Here is a 19,908-nt window from a genome sequence, read left to right on the forward strand (position 1 = left end):
GACACTGCAGAAAGGCCATGGTAAGGCTGAAGTCAAACAGGTACAACCCTGAAGATTTCCATTAAACCCAACCATTATCCATACCATTTATGTTCGGCATAAATAGCTATTTAATATATTTAAACTGATTAATTTACCTCTCTGCATATACAGTTTACAGAGAGACAATAGAGACATGTCAGCTGGCAGTGATTGAAACACTTATACCCTTTGGACTCTGACTGTATTTGGTGTTTGTCTTTGTGTTTCTGTCGCAGGGCGGAGAAAGCAGAAGGCAGTCAAAGAGAGGGCAGGCATGGCAAAGGTGAGCTCAACAACAAAACCTGTTATTATGTTGCAACACTTCCTGATGTCAGTCAGTCAATTCAGAACAGATCAGTGAGCTGTATGCTGTGGAGAAGAAACTAATTAAGTTTAAAAAATATGGTCTAATATTTCTCAGTGACTGTAAAATGTAAAAAAAAAAAAAATCTTATTTAATGAAATAACAGTCACCATCCATCCATCCATCCATTTCCTTCCGCTTATCCGGGGCCGGGTCGCGGGGGCAGCAAGCTAAGGAGGGTCCTCCAGACGTCCTTCTCCCCAGCAACACTTTCCAGCTCCTCCTGGGGAACCCCGAGGCGTTCCCAGGCCAGACGAGATGTATAATCTCTCCAGCGTGTTCTGGGTCTACCCCGGGGCCTCTTACCAGTTGGACGTGCCTGGAAAACCTCTAAAGGGAGGCATCCTGATCAGATGCCCGAGCCACCTCAGCTGGCCCCTTTCGACGCGAAGGAGCAGCGGCTCTACTCCGAGCTCCCTCCGGATGTCTGAGCTCCTCACCCTATCTCTAAGGCTGAGCCCAGCCACCCTACGAAGGAAGCTCATTTCGGCCGCTTGTATTCGCGATCTCATTCTTTCGGTCACTACCCAAAGCTCATGACCATAGGTGAGGGTTGGAACGTAGATGGACTGGTAAATCGAGAGCTTTGCCTTACGGCTCAGCTCCTTCTTCACCAAACGGTCCGGTACAACGCCCGCATCACTGCTGACGCTGCACCGAACCGCCTGTCCATCTCCCGCTCCATTTTACCCTCACTCGTGAATAAGATCCCGAGATACTTGAACTCCCTCGCTTGGGGCAGTGACTCACTCCCAACCCAGAGGGTGCAATCCACCGTTTTCCGGAAGAGAACCATGGCCTCAGACTTGGAGGTACTGACTCTCATCCCGACCGCTTCACACTCGGCTGTGAACCGCCCCAGTGCGTGCTGAAGGTCACGTTCTGAAGAAGCCAACAGAACCACATCATCTGCAAAAAGCAGGGATGTGATTCTGAGGTCCCCAAACCGGAAACTCTCCTCCCTTGGCTGCGCCTTGAAATCCTGTCCATGAAAATCACAAACAGGATTGGTGACAATGGGCAGCCCTGGCGGAGGCCAACACGCACTGGGAACAAGCTCGACTTTGTGCCGAGTATCCGGACACAGCTCTCACTTTGGTCATACAAGGACCGAATGGCTCGTAGTAACGAACCAGGTACCCCATATTCCCGCAGTACCCCCACAGGACTCCCCGGGACACGGTCAAAGGCCTCCACAAAACACATGTAGACTGGATGAGCAAACTCCCATGCACCCTCCAACAGACCTGCAAGGGTAAAGAGTTGGTCCGCTGTTCCACGTCCAGGACAGAATCCGCATTGCTCCTCCTTATTAAGGTTCGACAATCGGACGGAGCCTCCTTTCCAGCACCCTGGAGTAAACTTTCCCGGGGAGGCTGAGCAGTGTGTCCCAGTTCACCCTCACTACACGTTTGGGTTTACCAGGTCTGTCCGGCAGCCTCCCCGCCACCTGATCCAACTCACCACCAGGTGGTGATCAGTTGACAGCTCTGCTCCTCTCTTCACCCGAGTGTCCAAGACATACGGCCGCAGGTCTGATGACACAACTACAAAGTCGATCATAGACCTTTGGCCTAGGGTGTTCTGGTACCAAGTACACTTATGAACCTCCCTATGCTCAAACATGGTGTTTGTTATGGACAGTCCATGACTAGCACAGAAGTCCAACAACAAAGCACCACTCGGGTTCAGATCGGGCAGGCCGTTCCTCCCAATCACACCCCTCCAGGTTTCTCCATCGTTACCCACGTGAGCGTTGAAGTCTCCCAGAAGAACTATGGAGTCCCCAGTCGGCGCCCTTTCCAGAACACCACCCAAGGACTCCAAGAAGGCCGCGTACTCCGAACTGCCGTTTGGTGCATAGGCACAAACGACAGTTAGAGACTTTCCCCTGCGATTCCCAGTCGCAGAGAGGCGACCCTCTCGTTCTCCGGGGAGAACTCCAGAACAGCGGCGATGAGCCGGGGGCTTGTGAGTATCCCCACACCCGCCCGGCGCCTCTCACCCTGGGCAACTCCGGAAAAGGAAAAAGTCCAGCCCCTCTCCAGGAGTTTGGTTCCAGAACCGGTGCTATGCGTGGAGGTGAGCCCAACTATTTCTAGTTGGTAGCGTTCCACCTCCCGCACCAGCTCCGGTTCCTTCCCCACCAGAGAGGTGACATTCCACGTCCCTAGAGCTAGTCTGTGATGCCGGGGGTCAGCACGCCCAGGTTCCCACCCGCCTGCCGCCCAGCTCACATTGCACCCGACCCCAATGCCTATCCCTGTGGTTGGTGGGCCCACAGGGTGGCGGCACGATGTAGCTTTTTCGGGTGTTTGACCCGGCCGGGCCCCATGTGCCAAGGCCCGGCCACCAGACGCTCGCCGGCAAGCTCCCCTACCGGGTCTGGCTCCAGGATGGGTGCCCCGGTTTCCCTATTCTGGGCGAGGTGCCACAACCTTGCATCATCCGATTCATTGGGGTTTTGTGAATTTTTAGTCTGACCCCTCCCCCGAGACCACTTTGCCTTGGGAGACCCTACCAGGAGCTATTGCCCCCGACAACACAGCTCTCAGGATCACTGGGGCACACAAACCCCTCCACCACGATAAGGTGGCGATTCATTGGAGGAGTAACAGTCACCAAATAATCTTAGATATATCTCATTTAGAATATTATTTTTTATCATCAGTGACATTTTCTTTAAAAATAAAAATCCTGTTCACATCATGTTATAAAATTAAAACAGTATGCTAGATAACTAATAATAATAATATTTCTAGTAGAAGCAGTAAATCCTGTTATTAAGTCAAAACATCTTCACTGAACACACTTCCTGATTTCAGTCAGTCAATTAAGAACAGATCATTGAGCTGTATGCTGTGGAGAGGAAACTAATTAAGTTTACAAAGTATATTTTTCAGGGACTCTAAAATGTAAAAGAAACCGTGTTTGATGAAATAACAATCTCCACTTAATCTCCAAAGTGAATCTTATTTAAATTATTATTAATATTACTATCAATGGCTTTTGGTTTTTCTTTAAAAAAGTCGAGACATTATGTTATAACATGAACACTGTATGCTAGATAAAAAATAATACTATTTCTAGCAGAAGCAGTAAACCATGTTCTTATGCTTTTTATTTTGAAGGCAAAACATCATCACTTTTTGCATTTTATTCTGAAAGATGGCTATGGGCATAAAATGTAGCATGTATACATACAAATGAGAGAATATGGTGATATACCTAGTTTAACAGTTCACCAGCTATATACATTTATTTTGAAGAGGACTTCAGTTATAAGCTAGTTGCTTTTATCTGGCTCCTTATTGGATAATGGTGATTGAAGGAGGATTGAAGTTCAACTGTCTCACAGATCAGAGCTGATAACTGTTCATGGGATGATGACTTCCTGTGAGGTCTGACCACTGAGACCCAAAAAGAAACGGTGAAAGACTTTAACTTCCCGCTGCTGACCGTTGTTTGTCCTGCAGCTCCCCGACCTGAAGGACGCTGAGGCGGTGCAGAAGTTCTTCCTGGAGGAGATCCAGCTGGGGGAGGAGCTGCTGGCTCAGGGTAACACCTCCTCACACCTACACCTTCTCTACATTCACAGTTTTTCATTGTCATTCATGTGATTTTTTGCTGTTTCTCAGTGTTTTTACAGGCAGCAGTGAGTTCTGTCAAAGTCTTTCCTCTGGTCTCTGTGGAGTCTGTAATGGTGTCTTTATACTGGCAGGCTGTGCTCATCCAGCATTTGTAATTTATAATAATAATTTGTAAACATCCCATGAAATTATTTCTTAATTATTTCTGTAAAACGTAAAGTAATGAGTTTTCAAAAAACAAAATTGACACGTTATAGATGCTTTGTATAGATAAAAGAGGCTTTTTATAGGAAAAAGAAAAATGAGGAATGACTTTTCATAAGATATCATATGAGACGTGTGCGAGTATATGTGTCTTTATGTCTCGTGTTTGTGCTTGGCTCCACAGGAGACTATGAGAAAGGTGTTGACCACCTGACCAACGCCATCGCCGTGTGCGGTCAGCCTCAGCAGCTGCTCCAGGTGCTGCAGCAGACTCTGCCTCCGCCCGTCTTCCAGATGCTGCTCACCAAGCTGCCCAGCATCAGCCAGGTAGGCCCAACACTTCTCTTTTAATTCTTCATTGATGATCTCCACGAGTCCTTCTGTTCTCCACACAGAAACAATAATAAACTGTTTGAAATGATTATCAATGAAACAAACAAAAAAAACAAGCCAGTTTGTTTTTCTGCTTCTGTCCTGCAGCGTATTGTGAGTGCACAGAGTCTGAGCGAGGACGATATAGAATGAGAGGACCGGGAGGAGACGACCCACAAACCCTCCTCTTCCTCTTCTTCATGTGCTACTTCCATGACGACCCCGCCAACGCCTCGGCCTCCATCACTCCGGCCGACGTCCATCACCTCCTAAATTGGAATTCGGTTTTTTTTAATTCCTGGTTTAACCATCACAGTAGTGTTTTTATTTTTTTTTTAACTTAAATTACCCGTTTTGGGGTATTAAGAGTATCTGGATCTTAACGGTCAGAGAAACACAAGAGCCCGTCCCAGCTTCACCATCATTAGGTACGCACTCATTAAGTGGACCGGGTGTTAACACGAATCCGCTCCTCCCTTCAGGGTGGTGTAGCACACGTCCTGACAGCATCATGTACCAGGTTTACACCGACTGACGTGTTCGTACCAGCCATCCTCACGGTTCTCATGATATCAGGCGTGGAAAGTTACAGAAACAGGAATCTTCTCTCCGCTCGGATGCTTCACAAAGTATTTATTGTTTTTTGGTTTTTTTTGTTATCAGTCGTCTGTCTTTCTGTTCGGTCTCTGACTTGGAAACACTTTTTAAAAAGTGATGAAATGTTTTGTTTTTGTCATTTTAAAGAGGACGACCCTCTTTAGGAAAAAATAAATACAAAATATGAACAAACTATGAAGTTGTCTTGTGAGTTTATTTTATTTATAATGTAATTAAGCCTCATCGCTTTTTAGAAAGTAGCTCCTAGTTAACATACAGTTCAAATCAGCATCCTTCAACTTCTGTCCCTGTAATCTTGCAGGACAAACAAAAAACACATCCTAGAAACTACAGAAAAGATCTTCTCCTACAGGAAGATTCATCCTCAGTAAGTAAAAACTAAACCTTTTGTCCTGCTGCTGCATCACTTTCTCTTTTGTCTTTAAAAAATGTTGAGGCAAAATAAATAAGTTCAATTTTTCTGCGTTGTCAGTTAGTCCTGTGTTGCCTGGAATCCCACAATGCCTTGCGATCCACGTGTGTCCCATGGAAATAAATTGTCAAACTTTGCGCTGCATTCTTTGCGGCCTCCGGCCCTCCCTGTCCTCTGCCACCACCGAAATTCTCATCCATGCCCTCATAACCTCCAGACTCGACTACTGCAACAGCATCCTCTATGGCTCTCCCAACAAAATCCTCAATAAACTCCAATATGTTCAGAACTCTGCCGCTCGACTGCTCACCTCCACCCGCCGCTATGAACACATCACCCCGGTCCTACGCCACCTCCACTGGCTCCCGGTCAAATACAGGATAGACTTTAAAATATTACTCACCACCTACAAAGCCCTAAACAACCTGGCCCCTCCCTGCCTTTCAGACCTCCTCCCCTCCACGCCCCAACCCGTTGCCTCAGGTCCGCCGGCGCAAACACTCTGAAGACCATCAGGACCAAGCGCCGGACCTGGGGTGACAGGGCCTTCTCAGTTGCTGCACCCTCCCTCTGGAACGCCCTCCCCATCCACATCCGTCAGGCTCCCACCCTATCATCATTCAAACAAGCCCTCAAAACCCACCTCTTCAAACTCGCCTTCACCTGCTAACCCCTGCTCCCTTTCCCTCCCTACCCTCCACTACATGACTCATTCCGCACAGCTTCTCCAGTTTTCTTTTTTACTAAAATGTTCTGTTTGTTTGTTTTGTTTGCTCCTTTGTGTTCTTTTTTGTTTTGTTTGTCTTCGCCCTATGTAAAGCGTCTTTGAGTACCTAGAAAAGCGCTATATAAAATTAAAGTATTATTATTATTATTATTATTATTATTATTATTATTCCTTATTGACTAGAAGGCAATGAAGAGTAAAATTCAATTGTTTAAAACTTTGGAGCGTTTACATCAGAAGACTGTGCTGGTTGAATGATTTCAGAGTCATTAAAGGGTTAAAATACTGTGTGTTAATATTATTAAAAAATTATGCATTACACTTGAGTGGAATTACCTTCTCCAGCAATTTGTTTGGCACTTTAGGCACCTCCATATTTCTACACAAAAAGTTGACGTGATGTTTACTAAAACTAGATATGATGTGAACGCAGTATTAATGGAACATTTAACATTTCCAGGGAACATGTTTATTGACTTTCTTGCCCAGTTATAGAAGAGAAGATCAATAAATACCACGTCTGGATGTTATTTATGAAGCTACAGACAGAATGTGATTAGCCTAGCTTAGCATAAAGACTTGAAGCAGTAAGAAACGGTAGTCTGATGACTTTTTTTTTTTTAATGCAGTGATTCATGGTGGAAATGTCTTTATGTATGTGACGGAAAACACAAAATTCATACGCCAGGTGACAAATCAAAATATAATACAGTAATATTCTGATATTCTGTCTTTCAAATATTTAACGTTATCTCTGCCGTGTCCTCTGGACTTTAATAGAATGTGTTTCAAAAACATTTCTGCTCATGTTCTTAACTTGTAAATCGAGAATAAAGTCGTAATGTTGTGAAAATAATGTAATATCTGAAAAACAACTTAATTGATTTAGTAGTATCTCATTCAGACCGTCTGAGACAGAGAACCGTCGGCAGTGAGCTGCTCCTCATTGGAGGTGGAAAACCAAAACTAATGTCACACATACATCTCACCATTATTGTCCACACGAATTATAACTTCACCACCTCCGATTCAGATTATTTTTCCTAACAGAGGCCCATCACTACTCTGTCATCGTGACAAACTAGAAATTCCGGCTTTTGGTTCATCTTTAAACTGTTGTTTAGTCCTCACACACTTTTTTATTTCTTTAAGATGTAGATCAGATATGAACTTTCTTTCTGGGCTTCTGTTTCTTCTTCAGCACTTTCTTTTTGATATGATCCACCATCTCTCCTTTGAAGGAGTTGGAGCTCTTGGTCAAATTCTGCTGGTTTCCAGAGAACTTCTTGTTAGACTTGAAACCTCCTCTCTCCTGCCCCGAGCCCTTCATGGGGCCCTTCTTGGGGCCCCTCATCGGGCCCTTCATGGGGCCCTTGTCGGTCCTTCCTTTGGTTCCTTTACTGTCCGTTTTATTCTTCTGCCTCTCAGCCCTCTTCACCCGGATGGGTCTGCCCTCCAGTTTGGTGCCGTCCAGTAGTTTCCACTTGTTAACTTGTGTTTTAAGTGTCAATCATTAAAACTTTTCGAGTCAAAGTCTTAAACAAGAAGCTTTTATTGTGAAGGAGCAGTCACAGGAATCACAATGCATTTGTAATGAAATACAAGGTCATAGGTTAATGCACAAGTCACTTCTTATTCAGCCCTCGTGTTCAACAATCATATATTTACAGATTTATTTGACTCATAAGCCACTCAACCATTATCCCAAAAAAAAAAATTGCCAAAGTGACCAGTAATCAATCAAACCACTTTTCAAACCAAAACATTCCATTGGCATCTATTCTTCTTAACTTTGTCGATTAACTTTTCATGTCCTGTATTATAATGAGACATACTGTATTGTGTAGAAACTAAACACATGTAATAATCCTTACTCTTAAATGAAACTTTATGACCATGAAATATTCAACAATATGTTTTCTGCAGCTGCACATCAGACAGAATATAATATATAATATAAGAATAAGATATTTTGCTGTATTTATTTTAATGTTTTGGAAATATACACAAACTGCACCTTGACATATTTGGTGTCATTAGAAACAATGATTTCTTCTGGAAGTGAAAATAAATGTCAGTGGATTTAAAAGATTACGTAAATCATGATACAGGGTTGTAAAGATGAATGTATAAGATAAACGTGTTGCCTATGTAAAGGGATACATATAATGAAAATCACCACAGTAAATTTGGTATTAACAGTAAATTTGGTATGCACCGATAATGACTTTTTTTTTCAACTTAACATAGTTTGCAGTAGGGATGTTAATAATTACTGTTTGTGATATACATGGACAGGATATCGAGGCGTAGTCGTGGTGGGGAGGGGTTGCAGTTCGGTGGTCTGAGGATCTCGTCACTGCTTTTTGCAGATGATGTGGTCCTCATTGGATCATCGGCCTGTGACCTTCAGCACTCACTGGATCGGCTGGCGGCCGAGTGTGAAGCGGCTGGGATGAGGATCAGCACCGCTAAATCTGAGGCCATGACTCTTAGCAGGAAACCGATGGATTGCTTACTCCGGGTAGGAAATGAGTCCTTAGCCCAAGTGAAGGAGTTCAAGTACCTCGGGTCTTGTTCGCGAGTGAGGGTACTATGGAGCGTGAGATTGGCCGGAGAATCGGAGCAGCGGGGGCGGTATTGCGTTCGCTTTACCGCACCGTTGTAACGAAAAGAGAGCTGAGCCGCAAGGCAAAGCTCTCGATCTACCGGTCGATCTTCGTTCCTATCCTCACCTATGGTCATGAGGGCTGGGTGATGACCGAAAGGACGAGATCGCGGGTACAAGCGGCCGAGATGAGTTTTCTCAGAAGGGTGGCTGGCGTCTCCCTTAGGGATAGGGTGAGAAGCTCAGCCATCCGTGAGGAACTCGGATTAGAGCCGCTGCTCCTTTACTTAGAAAGGAGTCAGCTGAGGTGGTTCGGGCATCTGGCAAGGATGCCCACTGGGCGCCTTCCTTGGGAGGTGTTTCAGGCACGTCCAGTGGGGAGGAGACCTCGGGGAAGACCCAGGACTAGGTGGAGAGATTATATCTCAACACTGGCCTGGGAACGCCTCGGATCCCCCCGTCAGAGTTGGTCAATGTGGCCCGGGAAAGGGAAGTCTGTTTTTAATGCGGTGCTGACTTACAGGGAAAGTGGCTGCATGTACCGAGTACATGAGCACAGTATCCAAACTGGTATCAGTATCAGTATCTGTATCTGTGCATCCTTACAGCTACCAGGTTCTGTAGAAGATAAGATGTAGACTATACGGTGTTGAGGCTGAATATGTTCCCTTGAATGAAGTGGGATAAGTGATTAGTTTACTACGACAGGAGTGATGATCAGAGGTGCAGAGTTTTTACCACCATTATTAAGACCGGGACCGAAGTAAGGGATGAGTTTCTCATTGAAGGAGCAGTCAGTGAAGGAGTAGATAAGAGCTGCAGCATCTACGTCATAAAAGGAGACCAGACCCTCCTCATAATCCACAAACACCCCCACCTTCTGAGGCCGAGACTTTAGAGCGAGACTGACTGGAGGGCCAGCAAAAGCGTTGTACTCATTTCCATTTCTCAACATTATAGTCCAGTAACCATTCTGAGGTCTAAGATTAATTTCTCCCTTCCTGTTGATTGACTCTCTGGCCACTCCTAAATACCAATCAGACTTTCTTTTAACTTGAACCTCGTAGTACAATTTTTCTGAAGAGATATTCTGTTTTCCTAAAACACAGGCATGAAGAGAAAATCTCTGTGGATTATCTGGGAGATGTTGCGGTACCTTACCACAACGTACTTGTTTTTCATCATCAGACAGGATGAGATAAGGATTAGCTGTATCAGGATCAAAAGTCACATCCACTTCATACTTCTGGACCCTCTTCAGCTCAGCTTCAACCAGCGTCTTTATCTTTTTACTGAGTGTCTCCTCCAGCTGAGACACAGCGTTCACCACAGTCGGCTCATATGATGAACGGATGCTGACCTTTGTCCAGTCCTTGCTGGGTGGTGGGTGGTGGATGTCTAAGGTCTGTACACTCTGGAGAAGGTGGAGGTGGTCTTCAGTGTGGGCGAGCTGCTTCACCTCATTGCTTTTCTTCATCAGCTCAGAGATTTCCTGTTCCAGCTCTCTGATGAAAGCTTCGGCCTGGTTTTCTTTTGTTTTGTGCTTCGCTTTGATCGTGTCGATGAGATTGGCCTGGCTTCTCTCAACAGACTCCTTCAGAGCAGTGAAGACCTGAACACCTTCTGCTATCTTTCTTTCTGCATCTTCCTCACTGAGGTCGACTGAGTGTTTGATCTCCTGAATCTTCAGTCGTCTCTTCTGGATCATCTGCTGAATTTCAGCCTCTGTTTTCTCCAGTTTGACCTTCTTTCCTTCATATTCTTCTTTCAGAGGAACAAACTCGTGCGTCTTATGATCTAAAACACTGCAGAGCATGCAGACACATGTCTGGTCGGTCTTACAGAACAGCTCCAGAGGTTTATCGTGCTTCGTACACATCCTGGCTTCAAGGTTCTCCACAGGGTCGATCAGCTGATGTCTCTTCAGGCCTGTCATTGTCAGATGAGGCTCCAGGTGAGTCTCACAGTAGGAGACCAGACACACCAGGCAGGACTTCAGGGCCTTCAGTTTGGTTCCAGTGCAGACGTCACAGGGAACTTCTCCTGGTTTGGACTCTTGTTGCTCTGAGCTGCTGCTGCTGGTTTTCTGTTGAGCTGACTGTCTGAACTGAACAACCATCTCAGAGATGAAAGTGTTGACGTGCAGTTCGGGTCTTGAGATGAAAACCTTTTTACACATTGGACACAGGTTCTGGTCACTAGTATTCCAGTGTTCATTGATGCAATGTTTGCAGAAGTTGTGTCCACATGGTATGGTGACTGGATCAGTGAACACATCCAGACAGATGGAGCACAGAAACTGATCTTCAGATGAGTGATAGTTTGCAGCAGCCATATCTACACAGAAACTGTGGAAGAAAACAAAAACATTTGATTCAAAATAGAGTTTAATTCTACATTGAAAAGGAAACAAATGTGATTACTGTTATTTTAAGTATTAAATATATTAGGTAAAGTCATTTTGAATTATGTATACTGTGTTTTGACTTGAACAGAGCCATGAGCAACCGAGATAGAAGTCGGGCCGACAAGCTCAAGCTTGCTAGACTGTCAAAGCAGCACAGAATATGTCACATTTGTATTTAAGAACAACACTGTTAACAGCGCTCTGCTTACTTGATGAAAAACACATCACATTTCCTCTAGCTGCTTCACATTAAAAGCCTTCTGCTGGTTCACTGGTGGAAAACTTTTAATGTGAAACAACTAGAGGAAATAGAGGAAGCAGTCAGTAAACATTAATAATAGCAGGGAAGTCAGAGTGAGACTAAACTTAAAACCAGATAGAGATTAAATCACAAGTTACTAAAGTCCTGAGACTGTTAAAAGCTTTAAGAGTGATATTCTGTATAGAGGGACTGTGGATAAACAGACATAGTTATATTGTTAAATATTTAACAAGTATGAAGTAAAGAGTAAAGCTGCCTGAGTAAAGCTGAAGTTTTGTGTTAATCCTGGATGTTGAAAGTGTAAATATGATCAGCTGTACTCACCAGTGTTTTGAAGAGACTCTGCTGTGTTGTTGAGAAAAACCTGATGAAGTCAGTTTGAATAGTTTTTCAGAGAAAAAGCAGAGATTTGTCTCGCCTGTGTGTGTCTGCCTCTCTGACAAACTTAAGTTTCATTTCTGGAGTGTGACGTGGAAGCTCACCTATCTCCAGAGTAGCTCCGCCTCTAAACTGTAGCTCTGTTGTTGAGGTTTTGTTTCCTCCCTCTTATCTACACAGAGTAGTCTGGCTATTTGACCTGTAGTCAGTCATGTGACCCTCATCATATTTGTCCCAGTTGTCTCTTTCGTACACACCCTAAAGCCTGCCAAGAACATACGTTAGGTACAAGTTGAACCAATGAATATGATTTAAATGTAGTTATTATATGAAATATAGTGACACTGCAGAAAGGCCATGGTAAGGCTGAAGTCAAACAGGTACAACCCTGAAGATTTTCATGAAACCAAATTATTCATACCATTTATGTTCGGCATAAATAGCTATTTAATGTATTTAAACTGATTAATTTACCTCTCTGCATATACAGTCTACAGAGAGACAATAGAGACATGTCAGCTGGCAGTGATTGAAACACTCCCTGACTGTATTTGGTGTTTGTCTTTGTGTTTCTGTCGCAGGGCGGAGAAAGCAGAAGGCAGTCAAAGAGAGGGCAGGCATGGCAAAGGTGAGCTCAACAACGAACCCTGTTATTGTGTTGCAACACTTCCTGATGTCAGTCAATCAGTGAGCTGTATGCTGTGGAGAAGAAACTAATTAAGTTTAAAAAATATGGTGTAATATTTCTCAGTGACTGTAAAATGTAAAAAAAAAAAATCTTCTTCAGCTCCTTCTTCACAACAAAACGGTCCGGCCACAACGCCCGCACCAGTTGGACTGCTGGAAAACCTCTAAAGCATCCTGCACCCGAGCCACCTCAGCTGGCCCCTTTCGGACACGAACCGCTCCCTCCGGATGTCCATCTCCCGCTCCATTTTACCCTTCACTACCCAAAGCTCAACCATAAGATCCCGAGATACGGCTTGAACTCACTGCTGACGCTTGGGGCAGTAAGATCTCACTCCCAACCCAGAGGGTGCAATCCACCGTTTTCCGGAAGAGAACCAAGGCCTCAGACTTGGAGGTACTGACTCTCATCCCGACCGCTTCACACTCGGCTGTGAACCGCCCCAGTGCGTGCTGAAGGTCACGTTCTGAAGAAGCCAACAGAACCACATCATCTGCAAAAAGCAGGGATGTGATTCTGAGGTCCCCAAACCGGAAACTCTCCTCCCCCCGGCTGCGCCTTGAAATCCTGTCCATGAAAATCACAAACAGGATTGGTGACAATGGGCAGCCCTGGCGGAGGCCAACACGCACTGGGAACAAGCTCGACTTTGTGCCGAGTATCCGGACACAGCTCTCACTTTGGTCATACAAGGACCGAATGGCTCGTAGTAACGAACCAGGTACCCCATATTCCCGCAGTACCCCCCACAGGCCTTCGGGACACGGTCGAAGGCCTTCTCCAAGTCCACAAAACACATGTAGACTGGATGAGCAAACTCCCATGCACCCTCCAACAGACCTGCAAGGGTAAAGAGTTGGTCCGCTGTTCCACGTCCAGGACGGAATCCACATTGCTCCTCCTTATTAAGGTTGGACAATCTGACGGAGCCTCCTTTCCAGCACCCTGGAGTAAACTTTCCCGGGGAGGCTGAGCAGTGTGTCCCAGTTCACCCTCACTACACGTTTGGGTTTACCAGGTCTGTCCGGCAGCCTCCCCCGCCACCTGATCCAACTCACCACCAGGTGGTGATCAGTTGACAGCTCTGCTCCTCTCTTCACCCGAGTGTCCAAGACATACGGCCGCAGGTCTGATGACACAACTACAAAGTCGATCATAGACCTTTGGCCTAGGGTGTTCTGGTACCAAGTACACTTATGAACCTCCCTATGCTCAAACATGGTGTTTGTTATGGACAGTCCATGACTAGCACAGAAGTCCAACAACAAAGCACCACTCGGGTTCAGATCGGGCAGGCCGTTCCTCCCAATCACACCCCTCCAGGTTTCTCCATCGTTACCCACGTGAGCGTTGAAGTCTCCCAGAAGAACTATGGAGTCCCCAGTCGGCGCCCTTTCCAGAACACCACCCAAGGACTCCAAGAAGGCTGCGTACTCCGAACTGCCGTTTGGTGCATAGGCACAAACGACAGTTAGAGACTTTCCCCTGCGATTCGCAGTCGCAGAGAGCGACCCTCTCGTTCTCCGGGGAGAACTCCAGAACAGCGGCGATGAGCCGGGGGCTTGTGAGTATCCCCACACCCGCCCGGCGCCTCTCACCCTGGGCAACTCCGGAAAAGGAAAAAGTCCAGCCTCTCCAGGAGTTTGGTTCCAGAACCGGTGCTATGCGTGGAGGTGAGCCCAACTATTTCTAGTTGGTAGCGTTCCACCTCCCGCACCAGCTCCGGTTCCTTCCCCGCCAGAGAGGTGACATTCCACGTCCCTAGAGCTAGTCTGTGATGCCGGGGGTCAGCACGCCCAGGTTTCCGCCCCAGCCTGCCGCCCAGCTCACATTACACCCGACCCCAATGCCTATCCCTGCGGTTGGTGGGCCCACAGGTTGGCAGCACGATGTAGCTTTTTCGGGTGTTTGACCCGGCCGGGCCCCATGTGCCAAGGCCCGGCCACCAGACGCTGCCGGCAAGCTCCCCTACCGGGTCTGGCTCCAGGATGGTGCCCCGGTTTCCCTATTCCGGGCGAGGTGCCACAACCTTGCATCATCCGATTCATTGGGGTTTTGTGAATTTTGTGAATCGGAAGCTATTGCCCCCGACAACACAGCTCTCAGGATCACTGGGGCACACAAACCCCTCCACCACGATAAGGTGGCGATTCATTGGAGGAGTAACAGTCACCAAATAATCTTAGATATATCTCATTTAGAATATTATTATTTTTATCATCAGTGACATTTTCTTTAAAAATAAAAATCCTGTTCACATCATGTTATAAAATGAAAACAGTATGCTAGATAACTAATAATAATAATATTTCTAGTAGAAGCAGTAAATCCTGTTATTAAGTCAAAACATCTTCACTGAATACACTTCCTGATTTCAGTCAGTCAATTCAGAACAGATCATTGAGCTGTATGCTGTGGAGAGGAAACTAATTAAGTTTACAAAGTATATTTTCAGGGACTCTAAAATGTAAAAGAAACCGTGTTTGATGAAATAACAATCTCCACGTAATCTCCAAAGTGAATCTTATTTAAATTATTATTATTACTATCAATGGCTTTTGGTTTTTCTTTAAAAAAGTCGAGACATTATGTTATAACATGAACACTGTATGCTAGATAACAAATAATAATATTTCTAGCAGAAGCAGTAAACCATGTTCTTATGCTTTTTATTTTGAAGGCAAAATATCCTCACTTTTTACATTTTATTCTGAAAGATGGCTATGGGCATAAAATGTAGCATGTATACATACAAATGAGAGAATATGGTGATATGCCTAGTTTAACAGTTCACCAGCTATATGCATTTATTTTGAAGAGGACTTCAGTTATAAGCTAGTTGCTTTTATCTGGCTCCTTATTGGATAATGGTGATTGAAGGAGGATTGAAGTTCAACTGTCTCACAGATCAGAGCTTATAACTGTTCATGGGATGATGACTTCCTGTGAGGTCTGACCACTGAGACCCAAAAAGAAACGGTGAAAGAAGACTTTTACTTCCCGCTGCTGACCGTTGTTTGTCCTGCAGCTCCCCGACCTGAAGGACGCTGAGGCGGTGCAGAAGTTCTTCCTGGAGGAGATCCAGCTGGGGGAGGAGCTGCTGGCTCAGGGTAACACCTCCTCACACCTACACCTTCTCTACATTCACAGTTTTTCATTGTCATTCATGTGATTTTTTTGCTGTTTCTCAGTGTTTTTACAGGCAGCAGTGAGTTCTGTCAAAGTCTTTCCTCTGGTCTCTGTGGAGTCTGTAATGGTGTCTTTATACTGGCAGGCTGTGCTCATCCAGTATTTGTAATTTATAATAATAATTTGTAAACATCCCATGAAATTATTTCTTAATTATTTCTGTAAAACGTAAAGTAATGAGTTTTCAAAAAATTCAAAAAAACTAAAATTGACACGTTATAGATGCTTTGTATAGATAAAAGAGGCTTTTTATAGGAAAAAGAAAAATGAGGAATGACTTTTCATAAGATATCATACGAGACGTGTGCGAGTATATGTGTCTTTATGTCTCGTGTTTGTGCTTGGCTCCACAGGAGACTATGAGAAAGGTGTTGACCACCTGACCAACGCCATCGCCGTGTGCGGTCAGCCTCAGCAGCTGCTCCAGGTGCTGCAGCAGACTCTGCCTCCGCCCGTCTTCCAGATGCTGCTCACCAAGCTGCCCAGCATCAGCCAGGTAGGCCCAACACTTCTCTTTTAATTCTTCATTGATGATCTCCATGAGTCCTTCTGTTCTCCACACAGAAACAATAATAAACTGTTTGAAATGATTATCAATGAAACAAACAAAAAAAACAAGCCAGTTTGTTTTTCTGCTTCTGTCCTGCAGCGTATTGTGAGTGCACAGAGTCTGAGCGAGGACGATATAGAATGAGAGGACCGGGAGGAGACGACCCACAAACCCTCCTCTTCCTCTTCTTCATGTGCTACTTCCATGACGACCCCGCCAACGCCTCGGCCTCCATCACTCCGGCCGACGTCCATCACCTCCTAAATTGGAATTCGGTTTTTTTTAATTCCTGGTTTAACCATCACAGTAGTGTTTTTATTTTTTTTTAACTTAAATTACCCGTTTTGGGGTATTAAGAGTATCTGGATCTTAACGGTCAGAGAAACACAAGAGCCCGTCCCAGCTTCACCATCATTAGGTACGCACTCATTAAGTGGACCGGGTGTTAACACGAATCCGCTCCTCCCTTCAGGGTGGTGTAGCACACGTCCTGACAGCATCATGTACCAGGTTTACACCGTCTGACGTGTTCGTACCAGCCATCCTCACGGTTCTCATGATATCAGGCGTGGAAAGTTACAGAAACAGGAATCTTCTCTCCGCTCGGATGCTTCACAAAGTATTTATTGTTTTTTGGTTTTTTTTGTTATCAGTCGTCTGTCTGGAAACACTTTTTAAAAAGTGATGAAATGTTTTGTTTTTGTCATTTTAAAGAGGACGACCCTCTTTAGGAAAAAATAAATACAAAATATGAACAAACTATGAAGTTGTCTCGTGAGTTTATTTTATTTATAATGTAATAATTAAGCCTCATCGCATTTTTTTTAGAAAGTAGCTCCTAGTTAACATACAGTTCAAATCAGCATCCTTCAACTTCTGTCCCTGTAATCTTGCAGGACAAACAAAAAACACATCCTAGAAACTACAGAAAAGATCTTCTCCTACAGGAAGATTCATCCTCAGTAAGTAAAAACTAAACCTTTTGTCCTGCTGCTGCATCACTTTCTCTTTTGTCTTTAAAAAATGTTGAGGCAAAATAAAGTTAAATTTTTCTGCGTTGTCAGTTAGTCCTGTGTTGCCTGGAATCCCACAATGCCTTGCGATCCACGTGTGTCCCATGGAAATAAATTGTCAAACTTTGCGCTGCATTCATGCGGTCTTTGCGGCCTCCGGCCCTCCCTGTCCTCTGCCACCACCGAAATTCTCATCCATGCCCTCATAACCTCCAGACTCGACTACTGCAACAGCATCCTCTATGGCTCTCCCAACAAAATCCTCAATAAACTCCAATATGTTCAGAACTCTGCCGCTCGACTGCTCACCTCCACCCGCCGCTATGAACACATCACCCCGGTCCTACGCCACCTCCACTGGCTCCCGGTCAAATACAGGATAGACTTTAAAATATTACTCACCACCTACAAAGCCCTAAACAACCTGGCCCCTCCCTACCTTTCAGACCTCCTCCCCTCCACGCCCCAACCCGTTGCCTCAGGTCCGCCGGCGCAAACACTCTGAAGACCATCAGGACCAAGCGCCGGACCTGGGGTGACAGGGCCTTCTCAGTTGCTGCACCCTCCCTCTGGAACGCCCTCCCCATCCACATCCGTCAGGCTCCCACCCTATCATCATTCAAACAAGCCCTCAAAACCCACCTCTTCAAACTCGCCTTCACCTGCTAACCCCTGCTCCCTTTCCCTCCCTACCCTCCACTACATGACTCATTCCGCACAGCTTCTCCAGTTTTCTTTTTTACTAAAATGTTCTGTTTGTTTGTTTTGTTTGCTCCTTTGTGTTCTTTTTTGTTTTGTTTGTCTTCACCCTATGTAAAGTGTCTTTGAGTACCTAGAAAAGCGCTATATAAAATTAAAGTATTATTATTATTATTATTATTATTATTTATTATTATTATTTATTCCTTATTGACTAGAAGGCAATGAAGAGTAAAATTCAATTGTTTAAAACTTTGGAGCGTTTACATCAGAAGACTCGTGCTGGTTGAATGATTTCAGAGTCATTAAAGGGTTAAAATACTGTGTGTTAATATTATTAAAAAATTATGCATTACACTTGAATGGAATTACCTTCTCCAGCAATTTGTTTGGCACTTTAGGCACCTCCATATTTCTACACAAAAAGTTGACGTGATGTTTACTAAAACTAGATATGATGTGAACGCAGTATTAATGGAACATTTAACATTTCAGGGAACATGTTTATTGACTTTCTTGCCCAGTTATAGAAGAGAAGATCAATAAATACCACGTCTGGATGTTATTTATGAAGCTACAGACAGAATGTGGTTAGACTAGCTTAGCATAAAGACTTGAAGCAGTAAGAAACGGTAGTCTGATGACTTTTTTTTTTTAATGCAGCGATTCATGGAGGAAATGTCTTTATGTATGTGACGGAAAACACAAAATTCATACGCCAGTTGACAAATAAAAATATAATACAGTAATTTTCTGATATTCTGTCTTTCAAATATTTAACGTTATCTCTGCGGTGTCCTCTGGACTTTAATAGCTCATATGTGTTTCACAAAACATTTCTGCTCATGTTCGAAACTTTTTGCACATTCAAAACATTACCCACATATCTGTAAATCGAGAATAAAGTCGTAATGTTGCGAAAATAATGTAATATCTGAAAAACAACTTTACTTGCCCCAATAGTGATTTAGTAGTATCTCATTCAGACCGTCTGAGACAGAGAACCGTCGGCAGTGAGCTGCTCCTCATTGGAGGTGGAAAACCAAAACTAATGTCACACATACATCTCACCATTATTGTCCACACGAATTATAACTTCACCACCTCCGATTCAGATTATTTTTCCCAACAGAGGCCCATCACTACTCTGTCATCGTGACAAACTAGAAATTCCGGCTTTTGGTTCATCTTTAAACTGTTGTTTAGTCCTCACACACTTTTTTATTTCTTTAAGATGTAGATCAGATATGAACTTTCTTTCTGGGCTTCTGTTTCTTCTTCAGCACTTTCTTTTTGATATGATCCACCATCTCTCCTTTGAAGGAGTTGGAGCTCTTGGTCAAATTCTGCTGGTTTCCAGAGAACTTCTTGTTAGACTTGAAACCTCCTCTCTCCTGCCCCGAGCCCTTCATGGGGCCCTTCTTGGGGCCCCTCATCGGGCCCTTCATGGGGCCCTTGTCGGTCCTTCCTTTGGTTCCTTTACTGTCCGTTTTATTCTTCTGCCTCTCAGCCCTCTTCACCCGGATGGGTCTGCCCTCCAGTTTGGTGCCGTCCAGTAGTTTCCACTTGTTAACTTGTGTTTTAAGTGTCAATCATTAAAACTTTTCGAGTCAAAGTCTTAAACAAGAAGCTTTTATTGTGAAGGAGCAGTCACAGGAATCACAATGCATTTGTAATGAAATACAAGGTCATAGGTTAATGCACAAGTCACTTCTTATTCAGCCCTCGTGTTCAACAATCATATATTTACAGATTTATTTGACTCATAAGCCACTCAACCATTATCCCAAAAAAAAAAATTGCCAA

At 44.5% G+C, this 19,908-nt stretch overlaps 3 protein-coding genes across 3 annotated transcripts; 2 read left to right on the forward strand and 1 right to left on the reverse strand.

Moving 5' to 3' along the window:
- Nucleotides 1-175: 175 nt before the first annotated feature.
- On the forward strand, nucleotides 176-5,335 carry LOC129095332 (mitochondrial import receptor subunit TOM20 homolog). Its single transcript, XM_054603735.1, has 5 exons — nucleotides 176-188; nucleotides 258-304; nucleotides 3,862-3,943; nucleotides 4,364-4,506; nucleotides 4,660-5,335. Exons 1-5 carry the CDS (start codon nucleotides 176-178, stop codon nucleotides 4,702-4,704), a joined length of 330 nt encoding a protein of 109 aa, XP_054459710.1. The 3' UTR covers nucleotides 4,705-5,335.
- Nucleotides 5,336-9,444: 4,109 nt separating this feature from the next.
- Nucleotides 9,445-12,045, reverse strand: LOC129096046 (E3 ubiquitin-protein ligase TRIM21-like). Its single transcript, XM_054604695.1, has 2 exons — nucleotides 11,910-12,045; nucleotides 9,445-11,264 (listed from the first exon to the last, which is right to left on the reverse strand). The coding sequence occupies exon 2, from the start codon at nucleotides 11,249-11,251 to the stop codon at nucleotides 9,608-9,610; it is 1,644 nt and encodes a 547-aa protein (XP_054460670.1). The 5' UTR covers nucleotides 11,252-11,264; nucleotides 11,910-12,045; the 3' UTR covers nucleotides 9,445-9,607.
- Nucleotides 12,046-12,525: 480 nt separating this feature from the next.
- Nucleotides 12,526-17,146, forward strand: LOC129095333 (mitochondrial import receptor subunit TOM20 homolog; the record flags this gene model as incomplete). The annotated part of the gene is made up of 4 exons (XM_054603736.1): nucleotides 12,526-12,591; nucleotides 15,680-15,761; nucleotides 16,194-16,336; nucleotides 16,490-17,146. Coding segments are annotated over 4 exons (336 nt in total), but the record flags the coding sequence as incomplete, so codon positions are not given.
- Between the last annotated feature and the right edge of the window lie 2,762 nt (nucleotides 17,147-19,908).

This window comes from Anoplopoma fimbria, chromosome 9 (genome assembly GCF_027596085.1).
Source record: "Anoplopoma fimbria isolate UVic2021 breed Golden Eagle Sablefish chromosome 9, Afim_UVic_2022, whole genome shotgun sequence".
NCBI lineage: Eukaryota > Metazoa > Chordata > Actinopteri > Perciformes > Anoplopomatidae > Anoplopoma > Anoplopoma fimbria.